Source organism: Felis catus, chromosome A2 (genome assembly GCF_018350175.1).
Source record: "Felis catus isolate Fca126 chromosome A2, F.catus_Fca126_mat1.0, whole genome shotgun sequence".
Classification (NCBI taxonomy): Eukaryota; Metazoa; Chordata; class Mammalia; order Carnivora; family Felidae; genus Felis; species Felis catus.
Genome location: NC_058369.1, coordinates 74,340,988 through 74,358,930, shown reverse-complemented (window position 1 = coordinate 74,358,930; position 17,943 = coordinate 74,340,988). Strand labels below are relative to the sequence as shown.

The window sequence follows — 17,943 nt, the reverse complement described above, 5'->3', positions numbered from 1 at the left end:
TACCAATACATGACAAATTACATAGGAATATTTAAAATTTTGACTGAGAAGGTAACAAAAGGGATGATTGAGAAAGGCAGGTTTTTGACTACTTCAGGTACTGTTTTTCATTTTAAGAAGACATTTTTTTACTAGTTTTATTAAGATATAATTGAGAAAATTATGTATTTAAAGTGTCATTGTGATGATTCGCTATGTGTATATATTGGGAAAGGATTCTCATATCATAATCAGGTTATGTAATACATCCATCACCTCATAGATTTAATTTTTTTGGTTAGAGTTCTCTAAGTTAATTTCAGTTATACAGTATTATCAACGGTAGTCACCACGTTACACATTAGATCCTCAAACCTTATTAATCTTGTAACTGAAAGTTTTTATTATGTTGAGGTGCGTTCCTTCTATACTGTTTGTTTAGTTTTTATCATGCAAAGTTGTTGAATTTTGTCAAATGCTTTTTCTGCATCTGCTGAGATGATCCTGTGATTTTTATTCTTCATTTTTTTGATGTGGTATGTCACATTTATGGATTAGCATATGTTGGACCGTCCTTGCATGGGAAGCATTGTTATATCTTTTTTGGGAGGGTAATCAAGTTTTTGAAATGCGTATAGCTGCTATTAGAATGTGAAATAAACAGGGTAGAAAAATTAAGCTAAAAAATGTTGAGAATAGTGGCTAATGTATCAGACATGAGCATGTATAGAACATTTCTATCATTTTAGAAACTTCTTTTGGATAGTGGTTATATATTGCTTTATATAATGAGGAACTAGATATTATTATAGTAAAAATTTTAAGAGTTAGTGTTAGCATACCTGGACTCTTGGAGAGATTGTGTGATATAGTTGAGTGAATACTACACCATGCTCTTTCTCTAAGGAACACTAACCTAATTCACAATGAGCACTAACCAGTTGAGTTTCAGGATATCAAGCTTTGATTCTGGTTCTGCTTTGTGTTGTATGAATTTGCAAGCCTTAGAAACATGGAAAGTTTTCTCAACTTCTTAAAGAGATACTACCATCTCTCAAAAACATTAAAAAGAGACAAGAAACAGCTAATATGTATTCACTGTGTAGAGATATTAGAAAAAAATATTTTTAAAAAGAAGAAAAATCTTATCTTTAAAGAAAGACTTGCTATCTACCATCCATTTCGTTCTTTTGGTTAAGATACCATGATATCGTTCATTCTGTAGTCTTGAAGATGCACTTCTCTCTTACCCTCGTAACTTTGTATGGCTGAAGTACTAGATCATTTGTAAAAATGACTTAAACTTGAATTTTGTGTTTATATTTAATTTTAGGTTTCCAAACCATATTTGTTTCAGACCGTAAGCACTGAGAGAATGCATGTTTCCTAGGACATGAAGTTAAAAGGTTAAGGAACTTATGGGGCACCTGGGTGGCTCTGTCGGTATGATTTTGGCCCAGGTCGTGATCTTACCTTTTGTGAGATGGAGCCCCATGTCGGATTCTGTGCTGTGATAGCACAGAGCCTGCTTGGAATTTTCTCTGTCCCTCTCTGTTTGCCCCTCTCCAGCTTGAACTCATGCAGTCTGTCTGTCTCTCTTTTTCAAAATAAGTAAACATTTTTTTAAGTTAAAAAATGAAAAGTTAAATTTTTGAAGAGAAATAGAAGAATTAGAGAGGAATGGAGGGTATGTCCAGAAGAATTTAATTGATACAGAGATCAAAACATATAAAAACCTCATTTCTAAAATAACCCTTTTATTTTTTACTTTTTAAAAAAAAATGTTTATTTTTGAGAGAGAGCATGCACAAGCAAGGAAGGGGTAGAGAGAAGGATATAGCAGTGAGCTGGATGGGAGCTCGAACTCACAAATCTTGAGATCACGACCTGAGTCCAAGTGGGATGCTCAACCAACTGAGACACCCAGGCACCTCCAATATATCCCTTTTATAGACCAGAAATTTTTAAGTCTTTGCTGATAATGCTTATCCAGATTCTATCCAGAAAAGAATAATTTAATAGGCCACGGGAGTTAATTGTATTAGGGTTTTACGTAATATCTTTGTCTCTCTTTTCTTAGGTAAAACTCAGTCATAAATCTCTCAGTTAAATATAATTTATGTGTCTGTATGAAATTGATGATCCGAATCTTGCTAGTGTAGGAAAGTTAATTTGAGGAAAGTTCTGTACTGTTACCTCTGATGAAATGATAGTCTCTTTGCTCTCTCCTGCTGTGTACCTTTCTGTTGCTTTAGAAGCATGGCATATGAGACTTGTTTTGAGGCCCAAGAGTTTAAAGGGCATAAAAAATGTGGCTGAGTGTTTCATATTATGACACTGTTGGTTCCTGTATTAAAGTTATCTGAGATAGTTACCACTTTATATTTAGCAAAACAATTCCTCTCATTTCCGTAAATAGTTGTAAGCTTATTGGTGATTTTAATGATTGGTGTATATGAATATTTAATGATAAGCAAGTGTTAGATTTAAGTATTTTCTAAACTGTGTTCCCATTAATCTAAAATAGTGTTGCATAAATACTTTATATAAAATATCGGGTTTGTATGAAACACAAGCTCAATGTTGAACAGCAATTGGCCCTCAGTACATTTTGAAATGTTTTTGAAAGAGTGAGGGAGAAGTTTAATTTGTATTTGAGTTTATCCTAAACGTAATCATCATTTTATTTTCATATTAGAATTATAGAATGTTTCTAAATGTTTTCCTCCATACTTTACTAACATCAGATATAAACAGAATTTCCAGTCCTTTCTTTTCTCTCTGCCCTATTTTAATTATGGGTTCTTAGGAGTTTCTTTGCTTTATTTACTGTCTCCCCATAGCTTCTACAAAATTTCAGCAAGAGTTCTCTCTTTCACAGTGTGTTAATTTTTTTTATTGTGTTAACCTAGCTACTTTTCAGTCAGAAGGTCTGGATTTAAAACCTGGCATACAAGGTAGATCAGGCAAGGTTCTGAAAGGAAACTGAATCCAACTGAGATGGTGCAACAGACTTTCACGAAGGATTGCAGATAAAGGGGTGGATTAAGGGAACCCACAAGGGATGTTCCTGTAGTTACAGAGGGAAGCAAGGAAAATACAGTGTTTTTAGAGCCTGATGAGAGCTGTGGAGAGGGTGATAAGGGGACACAGCTTCTGTCAGAAAATGTGACCAAAAGGGAGGATGCTGGGAAGAAATAATCCGGCCTTCTCTGCCTTCTGATCTGCCAGTGACAGCCCTGAAACTCAGAAGGTGCATTTGTTGAGGTTAGCCTCCTTTGGCACAGAGTTGGATAGAAGAGTATTGGAGGAATAGGGTAGTGACAGTAAGTAATAACCAGTACAACTACTGATGAGTATGGGATTGATTTTAGGTAACATAATATTTTAGATTACATTTCTAATCTGTAAACTGTAGATACTTCACTAGGATTGATGTGAGCATTAAAATGAGACCTGGTAAACATGTCAGAGTACTATCATAGTGCCTTTGTCTTGTAGATACTTGTTTTTAGTTTTGATAAGGTGAGGATTTGAAAACTTCAGCTTCCTTTCACCTGGTGCTGTGCTGCATTTGTTTTATAGGAATTTTGGTTGTCACTGTATTTTAAATATATATGATAGTTTTTATATTTTCCAGTATTTTTTGAGAAGTGAATTGCAGTCATTATTGAGTAGTTACCAAGATTTAGAGACTGCTTTTACTTATTGCCCAATGACAGGCATTGTCTTTTTCACTCTTGCTGTAGACAGAGCACTACCGACTACTGAATTTGTGGGGTGAGGAAGCTTTACAGATGTAGAGATTAGACTTTGGTGAAAGATTGGTCAGACTTCACCCTGCTACTGCTACCATTGGTGTACCCTCGTTGTGTACTTCTCTTTTCTTTCTTTTTTTTTTTTTTTTTTTTTTTTTTTAAAGCAGGAGGCTCCCAGGGGCCTCAGAGAGACCTTTTTTTTTTTTTTTTTTTTAATGTTTTAAAATGTTTATTTAATTAGAGAGAGAGAGAAAGAGTAAGCATGAGGGGGGGGGGTGCAGAGAGAGACAGAATCTGAAGCAGAGTCCAGGTTCCAGGCTGTGAGCTGTCAACACAGAGCCCAACACGGGGTCCAACTCACGAACCTGAAATCACGACCTGATCTGAAGTTGAACGCTCAACCGACTGAGCCATCCAGGCACCCCTGTACTTCTCTTTCCTTTTCTTTTCTTTCTTTTAATTATTTTCTAATCTTTATTAATTTTTGAGAGACAGAGTGTGAGCAGGGGAGGAGCAGAGAGAGAGGGAGACACAATCTGAAGCAGGCTCCAGGCCCCAAGCTGTCAGCCACAGCCCGACGCGGGGCTTAAACTCATGAACTGTGAGATCATGACCTGAGCTGAAGTCAGATGCTCAACCAACTGAACCACCCAGGCGCCCCTGTACTTCTCTTTTCTAAAGACAGCAGTGATGCTTCGTCACACTTTTGTTCCTAATCCTTAGAGTATTTCTTCTACCAGAGATCTGCTTTCATCCAGTCTCACCTTTGAGCATTCATAGGCTAGACCAGGATGAAGACAGTCTATTTTCAGGAAAATTTTAGCTACCAGATAGATAATAATCTGCTTAAAAGCATTTTCTGTCTTTTAAAAAAGTCTCCCCCCAAAAAACTGTATTATGATTTTGAAATTTAATAAATTTCTATTTTATGTAACAGGGTTGAGTTAGTAGTTTTTGTAAATTTCAGACTGAACTTTTCTGAATTCCTGACTAAATCTTCATTATTTTCCACCAGACGTTCTGCCAAATCCCGAAGCAGAAGCCCATATTCCTCTAGGCATTCAAGATCTCGTAGCAGGCACAGGTTGTCTCGATCCAGAAGCCGTCACTCTAGCATTTCTCCTAGCACACTAACTCTGAAGAGTAGCCTGGCAGCCGAGTTGAACAAGAATAAAAAAGCACGGGCTGCAGAGGCAGCAAGAGCTGCAGAAGCCGCGAAAGCTGCAGAAGCAGCTAAGGCTGCTGAGGCTGCTGCCAAAGCTGCCAAAGCCTCCAACACTTCTACACCTACGAAGGGGAGCACGGAGACGGGTGCCGGTGCATCTCAAACAAACCATGTGAAGGATGTGAAGAAACTGAAAACAGAACACGCACCTTCTCCGTCAAGTGGTGGGACTTTAAAAAACGACAAGGCAAAAACAAAGCCACCTCTTCAGGTAACCAAGGTGGACAATAATTTGATTGTAGATAAAGCCGCCAAGAAAGCAGTTGTAGTTGGGAAGGAGAGTAAATCTGCTGCTACAAAGGACGAACCAGTATCTCTTAAAGAGAAAACCAAACCACTTACACCAAGTTTAGGAGCCAAGGAGAAGGAGCAACATGTGGCTTTAGTGACCTCTACGTTACCACCATTACCTTTGCCTCCCATGCTGCCTGAAGATAAAGATGCCGATAGGTAAGTGCAAAAAAGTTTTGTCACTAACAGTTTATTTTTATTATTTTGAAATTATTTTTTTACTGTTTATTTTTGAGAGAGAGAGAGAGAGAGTAAGAGCGATTGAGCGTGGGGGAGGGGTAAAGAGAGAGGGGATGGGGGAGACACAGAATGTGAAGCATTCTGTCAGCACAGAACCAGCCTCAGGGCTCGAACTCTCGAGCCGCAAGTTAATGACCTGAGCTGAAGTCAGACGCTTAACTGACTGAGCCACCTAGGCTCCCTTATCACTAACAGTTTAAAAAAAGAAATGTAAGTTTGGAGTGAGAAATTACCTGAAATGCCCCACCCCCCCCCATAAAAAGGTTATAAAAAAATCATAAGTAAATTATCTTTATTATTTTCACTTTAAAATGAAGCACACTGCTTGTAAGATGACAAAATATAGGTTATGCTAAGAATTCCAGGAAAAATTTGCTGTTGGCTTCGGAATACGATGTATATTTCCGATTGAGTTTGGGAATTAGAGATGCTAGTACTGTGTTTTCTTTGATTTAATATTCCTTAAATGACAGTATCAGAAACAGGACATTTATGAGAGACTCTGTCCTGGGTGATTAAAGCAGGTATATTTGTTATTTCTAGGTTTCTTCTGTGGCCTTATACATTTATCACTCTGGGTAGCTTTATGAATTTATTATTTTTTAGACTTTTCTTGACCCTTTTAATTTTTTGCAATTGGAGATTCATTATGTATTACAGAAAACTCAATGTGGTTTTGCTTTCCTTTAACATGTTTACAGATTCTTTTATGAATATTGGGGGTATGACTTTTTTTTGAAACATTTTATTTTTTAGAGGATTAAGATAAGAGTGTCTGTAAAGTAAATGTGGTTCTAAGAATATTTCTGAAACATATGCTAGGATAGAAGCATTATGCTACTGTGTAATGTCTGTCTGTTACACCACTTAACCTTTTTCATTTTTATTTTTATGGAGAAATTAGAGCTGTTTTTCCCTCATTTTCTGTTAAAAAGCAACTATATGAGCAGTTTTCCTAGCTGACATCTTTATAGAATTTGGAAACAAGTGGATGAGAATGCTGTGTGGGTAGGTCTTTCAAGTGCTCACTTTGGCTGGCATTATGAACATTTTATAATTTAAAACAAAAAAAATCATAATTCCTGTGTTTTGTGTCCACTATAATGTCTTTTTTCTACAATCAAAAATGTTGCCAAGAGAACTCATCCAATATAATCAGGTATTCTCCAATTATACCACTCTAATTATGGTATTTACAGGTTTCACTGTTTTCTAGGAACACTGAAGGTTCATAAACAGAGTAGTGATTTGTAATTTTGATGAGTTGTGGAATGGACTCTCCAGCAGAGAGGCATGAATGCAGAACTGAGTCACTTCATTAGTGAGAAAATAACCCATTTGCCAAGAATCTAGTAATTCTGGGCTGGTGAGACTGGTTATTCTCTATTTTTCATATATCCTATGGAGATAAATTTTTACTGGTAGTATTTTCAAGAATTCAAGATGCATGCAGGTGAATGCTTTAAGGAGGGTATTTTTTGTGCATCCTTTTTTTTTTTTTTTGACAATTGACTGATTTATTGAACAATAGAATCTAAAGTTCTGATCTCGGATGTGTACAATCCCCATTTAGCTTTGCATCTTTTATTTTTTATTTATTTATTTTTTTTGATTTAACTTTATTTTTTATTTTTTAAAATTTACATCCAAACTAGTTAGTATATAGTGAAGCAATGATTTCAGTAGATTCCTTAATGCCCCTTACCCATTTAGTCCATCCCCCCTCCCACAACCCCTCCAGCACCCTCAGTTTGTTCTCCATATTTATGAGTCTCTTTTGTTTTGTCCCCCTCCCTGTTTTTATATTATTTTTGTTTCCCTTCCCTTATGTTCATCTGTTTTGTCTCTTAAAGTCCTCATATGAGTGAAGTCATGATTTTTGTCTTTCTCTGACTAATTTCACAGCATAATACCCTCCAGTTCCATCCATGTAGTTGCAAATGGCAAGATTTCATTCTTTTTGATTGCTGAGTAATACTTCATTGTATACATACACCACATTTTCTTTATCCATTCATCCATCGATTGACATTTGGGCTCTTTCCATACTTTGGCTATTGTTGATAGTGCTGCTATAAACATGGGGGCATATGTGTCCCTTTGAAACAGGACACCTGTATCCCTTGGATAAATGCCTAGTAGTGCAATTGCTGGGTCATAGGGTAGTTCTGTTTTTAGTTGTTTGAGAAACCTCCATGCTGTTTTCCATGTACATCCATTTTTTTTTAACGTTTATTTATTTTTGAGACAGAGAGAGAGAGCATGAACAGGGGAGGGTCAGAGAAAGAGGGAGACACAGAATCTGAAACAGCCTCCAGGCTCTGAGCTGTCAGCACTGAACCCAATGCGGGGCTCGAACCTTTGGACCGCGACATCATGACCTGAGCCGAAGTCGGACGCTTAACCGACTGAGCCACAGGCGCCCCAGTGTGTGTCCATATTTAATGAGATGTTGGTATATGTCATGCTTATCATCAAAAATTTTTTTGACCTGTATTCTTTTTGGTCTCTTCTGCTTTTCTGTTGTGTCTCTGTTCTTCTTTCTTTGAATATGTTTGCACATTTCATGGATATAGAAGTTTTTAAGACCCCTGGCTACTACTACTAACATGTGTGGCCACAGATCAATTCAACACGAGTCAGTCACTCTTCTTTTGATGCTCCATTGTCCTTGGTCAGTGGGAACTCCTTAAGCTGACTGTCTTGTCCTTTTGATATGACCTGTTTGGTTTTGAGTACTTCCTAGCCAAGTAATATCTTTTAGGCTTACTTTGAACTTTGCTTCTCCTTCAGACCCGGAATTTATTACTCTTTAAAAATCACAAGATAGACCGTTAACTATATACTTTCATATAATAAATTGTTTTGTTTTAAAGGAAATTAGGATTATACTATGCATAATTAATACTCGACTTTTTTTTTTCATTTAATATGTTGGAGATCATTCCATATTGGTATATGGATAGGTTCAATATTCCTGTCTATAGGAATGATAAATCATGCTCTTACTAACTATTCTATTGGTTAAGGGATACTTAGATTTATAATAATTGTTTGCTATTACAGTCTTGTTATATTAATATTTTATGTACGTTTGAGCACTTTTTGTAGGATAGTTATAAGGTTGAAGTATATACATTTAAAATCTGATTAAAAGCTGCCAAATTGTATCTTAATAAGACTGTGTACCAATATATATAGTCTATAAAATATATGATTATTTAATTTTGCGTTTTTCTGATTATTGAGATAGCATCTTTCTGAATACTTGTTGGCTATTTATTTTTTTCCAGTGAACTACTTGTTTATATCTTATGCTGGCTTTTCCTTAATACTGTTTTTCTTTTTTTTTTCCTTATGTTAAAGATCTTGCCTTTCAGAGTCTATTGCTTGCCTTTGACATTTATTTGTTTTGTTTTTGGCTATATGGATGTTTTCCTTTTTTAAAAATTTTTTTTTAATGTTTATTATTTTTTGAGAGAGAGAGACAACGAGCAAGCAGGGAAGGGGCAGAGAGAGAGGGAGACACAGAATCGGAAGCAGGCTCCAGGCTCTGAGGTGTCAGCACAGAGCCCGATGCGGGACTCGAACTCACAGACCGTGAGATCATGACCTGTGCTGTAGTGGGCCGCCCAACTGACTGAGCCACCCAGGCGCCCCGGATGTTTTCCATTTTTAAATATAGTCAGATCTATCATTTTTCCCTTAAAACTTATGGGTTCATAAAGTTAAAAAAAACTTGACTCAAATCATACAGAAATTTGTTTTTGGTTTATTAGATGAGGAAGAAAAATGCTCTCCCCTACCACCCTGTAGGCTGATAGATCCAGTTGTTTCTAACATCACTTACTGAATAGTCCCAGCTCACTGGTTTGTGGTGCCATATATAAAAATTCTTATAGATACCTGTATTTCTGGACCCTCTCTTCTTTTTTTTTTTAAAATGTTTTATTATTTTTGACAGAGAGAGAGACAGAGAGACAGAGCATGAGTGGGGGAGGGGCAGAGAAGGAGGGCAACACAGAATCCATACAGGCTCCAGGCTTTGAGCTGTCAGCACGGAGCCCTATGTGGGACCACGAGATCATGACCTGAGCCGAAGTTGGATGCTCAACCGACTGAGCCACCCAGGTGCCCCTGGACCCTCTTTTCTATTAATGTGTTTTATTATTTCTTTTCCAGTACTTTTTTGTTTTGACTTCTTTAGATGAATAGTATATTGGTTCTCAGACTCAAATACCGATTAGTGAATAGCTCTGCTATTCAGCCTCAGCTTCAGTGCTACTGTATATGAATTTGAGCCCAGTGTTGCTAGAGCCTTTGATTTTTTTTTTAAGAAGCCTGAAATCTGAATGTTTATGTAAATTTTCTGATTTAAAAATATTTACAATTTAATTCATAGTTTTTTTTTTTTTTTTTTCTTATAAAACATTGGGTAGACCATAATATATATTCCTTGACTTCAGCCAATCTTGGGCTTCTAGTTTGGGATCTTTTATAAAATTTGTTTTAATGTTTATTTATTTTTGAGAGAGAGAGAGAGACAGAGAGAGACAGAGTATGAGTGGGGGGATGGGCCGAGAGAGAAGTAGACACAGAATTCGAAGCAGGTTCCAAGCCATCAGCATAGAGCCTGATGTGGGGCTCGAACTCATGAACTGGGAGATCATGACCTGAGCCAAAGGTCACGCTTAACTGACTGAGCCATCCAGGTGCCCCTAATTTGGGATCTTTTAAAACAGGTTGACCACAGGACAAGGCAAATCTCACTTCATTATTGTTTTGTGGAAGTGTTTTTTGGCAGATTTTTGTCTTTATTCTTAGATTTTTATAACCTGCTTGTCAAGTTATATTAAAAATTTTTTTGCTTGTGTTTTGTGTGGGACTCTAGTGAGTGTAGTAGATTAATTTGGAGACTAATAACTTTACAGCATTACAGTTTCCTGTACAAAAACATTGTTTCTTTCCATTCATTCAGATCCAGTTTTATTTTCATCATATTTTTAAATTTTCTTCTATTGGCCTTGTATATTTCTTGTTAAGGCATTTTATTGTTTTTGTTGCTGTAGTATATGGGAGCTATTAAAAATATCATGCTTCCTGTTTGGTTATTGCAGGTATTCAATAAAAATAATGATGCTTTTAATTATATAGTATTATTCTTGGATAGTTAGTATTTCATTTCTCTGAAGCCTGGGAGTCTTGCTGAATTTGGTAGTTCATAACATATATATGAATATAGGCAGTCTTTTAATTTTTAAGTTATAAGTAAAGTTAAGATTTGTGTTTTTTCCTCTAAAAATGTTGATTTGAATCTTCAGACAAATGAGAATTTTTGACTGAAAACTAATTACAAGTAAGAGACTACAGTTTTGTTTTGTTTTGTTTTTTGAGACTACAGTTTTCTAAGAATTATTTGGAATAGGTTTATTTTCAGGCGCAGTTCAAGTGGTACCTTTTTAGAAAGAAGCCTTTACTGTCTTTCAATCCTGATTTAGCGACCCGTTAGCTACATTACTCTAGGACTCCATTTGTGTAGTACTTTATCCTACTGCTTGCTTGACTATGTTCTCCAAAAGTCTATCTAAGTTCCTTTCTGAGAGGAGTTATATCTTAAATTTTTTTGATGTCTATTTATTTTATTTTTATTTTTTTTAAATTTTAAAAAAATGTTTATTTTTGAGAGAGAGGGAGAGACAGAGTGTGAGCAGAGGAGGGGCAGAGAGAGAGAGGGAGACACAGAATCCGAAGCAGGCTCCAGGCTCCGAGCTGTCAACACAGAGCCCAATGTGGGGCTCGAACTCACAAACCATGAGATCATGACCTGAGCTGAAGTTGGACACTTAACCATGTGAGCCACCCAGGCGCCCCTGGAGTTGTATCTTGACCTGAGCTGAAGTCGGATGCTCAGCTGACTGAGCCACCCAGGCACCCCTGATGTTTGTTTATTTTTGAGAGAGAGAGAGGAGACACAGAATCTAAAGCAGGCTCCAGGGTCTGAGCTGTGAGCACAGAGCACAATGTGGGGCTCAAACTCACAAACCATGAGATCATGACGTGAGCTGAAGTTGGATGCTTAACCATCTGGGCCACCCAGGTGCCCCAGGAGTTGTATCTTAATGTATTTGTTATAGTTTTTATTGTTAAAGTCCAGTGCCTTACCTAACATCTAGTACATAGAAGCATAAAATCAATTGAACGTATGGACATTAACATTGAAAAGGAGGCTATGTACCATTACTGTAAAAATAAAACTGCAAACTAGTTTCCTTTTGAGCATGTTTTCTCTGTTAAAGAACCTTCTGGTGAGTAACACGGGGCTATGGAGAAAAGGCACAATTTTATTATAGTTATTGATAAATGGTTTTTATCAGATGGTATTAAAGCGTGCATTTGTACAATAATATTGTTTAACATGAATAGAAGTTATAATTAAATGATTTACATTGATAATGTCATTTGTAATTTCTGACCGCAGTGGTGTAGTCTCACTAAACTTTTTCATTATCGGACTCATAACTGCTATGAAAGTGTGTGAAGTCCAAATTTTGTTATCATTATAAGATTTTCTTTCAAGAAATGTCATTTTTTAAAAATTTTTTTCAACGTTTTATTTATTTTTTGAGAACGAGGGACAGAGTGTGAGTGGGGGATGGTCAGAGAGAGAGGGAGACACAGAATCCGAAGCAGGCTCCAGGCTCTGAGCTGTCAGTACAGAGCCTGATGCAGGGCTTGAACCCACGAATTGTGAGATCATGACCTGAGCCGAAGTCTGATGCTTGACTGACAAGCCACCCAGGTGCCCCAAGAAATGTCATATTTTTAAACAGATTTTTTAGTAACTGGGAGGTTTAAAATAATCAGATTACCTAGTTAAAATTCGGAGTTCTTTATGCATTCAAAAAAGTACAATACAAACAACTTAAATTTTGACCTGTAATTTCCGTAAGCTAGAACCTTAAATATTTAAGAGAGTCATTATCCAATTTAAGAAAATTAACCCTGGAAAAGGGCAAAGCTAAATTAGTTGTTCGTGGTTATTTAAATGGGCAAGATAAATAACGCCATTTAGTGTTATTTATTTAATAAGAGACTTTTTCTTTTAAGTTTATTTATTTTGAGAGAGAGGGCATGAGTAGAGAATGTGCAAACAGAGAAGGATAGACTCCCAAGCAGGCTTCACACTGTCAGCACAGAGCCCGATGCGGGGCTTGAACTCACGAAGCATGAGATCATGATGTGAGTTGAAATCAAGAGTTGGATGCTTAACTGACTGAGCCACCCAGACGCCCCAAGACTTTTTTTTTTAATGTTTGTTTATTTTGAGGGAGAGAAGGAGAACACATGCGGGGGAGGGGCAGAGAGAGAGGAAGAGAGAATCCTGTGGGCTCTGTGTTTGCAGCGCTTGAACTAACGAACACTGAGATCATGACGTGAGCCTAAATCACGAGTCGGACCCTCAACTGACTAGCTGCCCAGGTGCCCCGTACAGTGTTATTTATTTCTATAAAACCTCTTTATGTCTCTCCAACAGAGTCAGGATGCTATCACAGAACTAATGAATTTTTCTGTGAAGCATGACTAATTGATTTTTTAGTCTTAATTTACAGTTTCATAGTAATTCTAAATCATCTTTAAAATATACGATTTTTTGAACAGATTTAGATTTGCAGAAAAATTATAATTATACTACAGAGAGTCCCCATATATAGTGTATTTAGTTTTTTCGGTATTAACATCTTATATTAATATGGTATGTTTGTTTCAATCAGTGAACAAATATCAAAATATTATTGTAACTAAAGTTCATACTTTGTTCAGGTTCCTTAGTTTTTATCTAATCATTTTTGCCCCCAAATTTGGTATTTTGCAATTGAATACAGTTTATTATTTTAGCTGGAAAGTAACTTAGATTAGTATTTTGCCATTACTACTTAAGTGTAAGACATGGCTGATTATTATTTCTCAAATAAATGTGTTTTGTTTGTCTGACTCCTTTCTTCCTTAGCTTACGAGGAAATATTTCAGTAAAAGCAGTTAAAAAAGAAGTAGAGAAGAAACTGCGATGTTTACTTGCTGATTTACCACTGCCCCCTGAGCTACCAGGAGGAGATGATCTCTCAAAGAGTCCAGAAGAAAAGAAAACAACAACACAGTTACATAGTAAAAGGAGGCCTAAGTATGTGCTTGCTTTCTACCTGCTCTTAAATTGACCAGAAATGATTCTGGGTCCTCATAAAATCATAAAACACAAAAAATTAAGATTTAAAATAATAAAAAGTATATTTACTCTTTAAACTTAAGTATATGCATAAATTCTGCTAGAGTTTTGAAAAAAAATTCATAATTCCCTGCATACCTATTCAAAACGACTAATAAAACTAAATTTAATTTTCTCTCATGGTTTGTAATGTATTAATTTCTTGGGGTATTATATGTTAAAGATAATTTCTATAATTAAGTTTTTAAATAATACAAAACACTGAAATTGGAGAAGGTGGAAGTCAGCATTCAGTGAGCCCAAACAAAATTAGTAATGGGCAAGCTGCTATGTTTTCTTTGCTTTTTAGCTCCATTTGCTCCTATAACTAAATGCATTTTTCATTTTGCAAGAGGTGGAGTGGAAGAAGGTTTGAAATCTGTATCCTAAATTAGCTTCAAGTAAGTGCCTAGAGATAACTCCCTTGAAATGTGTTCATCAGTTAAGAAGTGAGCATGTTGATTTCTTTTTTTACTTCTACTTAACCAAGGGAAGGTGTGAGTAAGACTTTGAGTTAGATCTGATTTTAGAATTGCTGTTCAGGTGCCTCGTGTGAGTATGAGGCAATTTTCTAGTATAGAGTAGAAAAGTAAAAAACTTTTAAAAGTCTTTCTGAGTATTGTAGCTTTATTCCTTTACTTGAATTTCTATTACATACCAGAGTATTGAAAGACTATTAAATTATGTATCTTTTGAAGAATGTCAAATATTTGTCATATATAACACACACACAGCCACAAAGTATGGATTCCTGAAAGTTGATTATATTAATACTTTTTTTACTCTCTTGGACTAAACATCTTTTTAGTATTTCCATTTTTAAGATAATTTCATCTAGCTGTAAGTCTGAATTTGTCAGTAAGCTTTATAGTTAGATTTTTGGTAATGTTCATTATCAAACTTGCTTTTTGGAAGCATTTTATATATTTTGTATATATATAATATATATTATATATATAGATGATGAATGAAAAGGAAAACTTCCTAAAGGTTGGTTAGAGAACTTTGACTCTTTGTATCAGTGTTGGTTTTATCCACTCATTGAAAAATTACATTTTATTAATCTGGAAGTTCTTCATATAAGCCTTAGTTCTTTTTCCAGTTTGTTAGTCTATAGAAGAAGAGTCAGCATGGAGAAATGATGCCTTGACTTTCATGATAATTGATAATACTTTTTGGGAGAGGGTGGATATTAAATATTAAACAGTTTATTCAACTTGCTTGATTGTATATAAAAACTTAAGAATTATATTTGATAGAATATGTGGGCCTCGCTATGGTGAAATCAAAGAAAAAGATATTGACTGGGGAAAACGCTGCGTGGATAAATTTGATATCATCGGAATTATTGGAGAAGGTACCTATGGACAAGTTTACAAGGCCAGGGATAAAGACACTGGTAAGTATGCCAAATACTGTGGATCTTTGGATCTATTGAATGTACTTAATTTGTGTTTTTTAAAGTGGTTTTTTAGTATTTGTGATGTGTAGCATGGTGGGATTTAGATTTCTTTAATTGTGAATAAATTCTTACATTGTTAGTAATCGGGGAAAAAAAGTATCTTGACCTTAATTAGCCTTAGTAGTAAATTTTGTTGTATTAAGCCTTATGCAACACTTTTTCTTTTAGCAAAATATTCTTTTTTTCTGTCAAAGTTACCCTTTGGAGGCCATATTTGGCAGCTTAATCTTTTAGAACATAATCAGGAACCTGTGAGCCGTTTTAAAGGTTTTGCAGCCAGTAAAAAGTAACTGTGCAGAGGCTACATATTTTACTAATAACTCTTAGAGCCAGTGTTTAATCTTTACTTATAATTCCTTGTTGAAATAAACCAATAGTTTAAAATAGCATAGCTATTTGAAGCCATTTAGTATAGGGGAGACTAGACTACCTTATGCCTGGAAACTCTGGAACGCGGTTACGGCATACAGTAATACTATTTATACTGGTGATTCTGCATTATCAAAAAGAGATTAAATTGTAGCTTTTAAAAGCTGTTTAACAAATAAGGAATCATACTTTATTTTAGACTTCCATCAAAAAGAATTAAATAAGTTTTAATGATTAAAAGTATAAACATCCTTCTTTTGGAAAATTTGTAAGTACAGAATTCCTTTTTTTCTCCAAAGAAGAAGAATGAACAAACCTTTTTTTCTAATTTTTTTTTTTAACATTTATTTATTTTTGAGAGAGACAGAGCATGAGTTGGGGAGGGGCAGAGAGAGGGAGACACAGAATCTGAAGCAGGCTTCAGGCTCTGAGCTGTCAGCATAGAGCCCTATGTGGGGCTCGAACTCACAAACTGAGATCATGACCTGAACTGCAGTTAGACACTTAACCAACTGAGCCACCCAGGCGCCCCAACAAACCTTTATAATAGTGAACTTTTACTTACAGGATTTGGGTGTGTGTGTTCTTTTAATAGTGAGATCTTAGACAGTACTCACTCATATCAGAATTATAAAGTCATTTAGTATAGTGGGAAGAGCACATACTTTTGAGATAGCTAAAACAGATTTTGAATATATGTCTCACTGCTGGGCTGGGCAGCTTTGGACAAGTTAATATGTCCGAGCACATTTTGTCACCTGCTTAATGTATAGAATCTTCTCATCTGTTGAGAGATTTTATGCATGTATAAGCATATTATATAAATTTAACCTCCTCTCTATTTTTTTTTTTTTTTTTTTTTTTTTTTGAGGGAGAGAGAGCATGAGCCGAGGGGTGGTGGTATAGGAAAAGGGAGAATCTTCAGCAGGCTCTGTGCTCAGTGTGGAGCCCAAAGCAGAACTTGATTTCAAGAACATGAGATCATGACCTGAGATGGAATCAAGCTGGACAATTAACCAACTGAGCCATCCAGGCATTCCATCCCCTCCTTCACTTTTTAAAAATGGTAGTGTAATGCAGCTACTGTTCATCATCTTGCTTTTTTTCATTTAATATATTGTACAGAGCATACAGTAACAATACTTATGGACCTACCCCATCCTTTTTAACAGTTATATAGTATTCCACAGTTTGGATAATTTAACTAGAGACTTAATTTCTTGAGCTATGAACATTATCATTGGTACTTTGAAAGCTAAAATATATTTTGTGAGTAGTATGAGGTAGGAACAGAAATTTTGAATTAAAATAAAGTTAAAATTAAGAAAAATGTCATTTGGTTTTGTCAGCTGCTAACTTGATTTTACTTAATTTTTATAGGAGAAATGGTAGCCTTAAAGAAAGTACGTCTAGATAATGAAAAGGAAGGCTTTCCAATTACAGCAATTCGAGAAATTAAAATTCTCCGGCAGCTTACCCACCAGAGTATTATCAATATGAAGGAAATAGTGACTGATAAAGAAGATGCTTTGGATTTTAAGAAGGATAAAGGTATGTGTGCATATTTACATAACCAGTTCTGCATACGCATGATGTTGCTAACTTGCAGATTTTGTCATAGGTATTGACTATATGAGTAATTACTAGGTACATAAAACTATTGCATTAATATCATACTCTGTTTTTAGATGTAGTTGAGTTGAAGAATTATTTATTTACTTTAGTGATATTTGAGTCCCCTAAGAAACAAAACATATTTATCAGTATTACACATATTTAGTAGTAGTAGTTTTTTGGAGCATCAATGTATAATTTTTAATCTTCATTTTTTAGTTATTGAGAAATAGTTTATAGTAGTATAGAATATATGCTTATCTTACATTTTTAAAATGTTTTAATGCCTTAACATGTAAGGAAACTTTATGGGTAGGCATTTATGTTATTTCTGAACATGTGGAGGCAAAATCTTACCTGAAATTGCCTTTAATGAATTATAGTGGTATATGCTTTTAGCAGAAAAACTAAAAAGAAATTAGCATGCTCATTAAAGTAGTTATCATAAGGCATATGGTAGGTAAAAGGCTCTACTTCCAGTAGGTTTTAGGATCTTTGAGATTTTGGAACCAAAGTTGACTTCATTATAACCTGTGGTTTTCAAAGAGCAAAATTCTTTTTCAAATCTAAGATAAGATAGATTAAAATAGGTGTTCTGATTGAACATGGTACTTAACCCCCTCCCATCCGCAACTGTACACACACACACACACACACACACACACACACACACACAAAATCTTAGTCTTCTGGGGAACAGTATAAAAAATGAGTGACTTAGTACATAATAGTTATTTTGTAGAAA

General features: G+C 35.4%; 1 protein-coding gene across 2 annotated transcripts in view; it reads left to right on the top strand.

The window, feature by feature from the left end:
* CDK13 (cyclin dependent kinase 13) overlaps positions 1-17,943 on the top strand; it is a 122,828-nt gene that overhangs the window by 21,033 nt on the left and 83,852 nt on the right. For both annotated transcript variants that reach the window (XM_023250202.2, XM_023250200.2), the window contains exons 2-5: positions 4,753-5,412; positions 13,502-13,672; positions 15,013-15,152; positions 16,965-17,135. In XM_023250202.2, the coding sequence (XP_023105970.1) occupies positions 4,753-5,412; positions 13,502-13,672; positions 15,013-15,152; positions 16,965-17,135 (1,142 nt within the window). The remainder of the gene's footprint in view (positions 1-4,752; positions 5,413-13,501; positions 13,673-15,012; positions 15,153-16,964; positions 17,136-17,943) is intronic.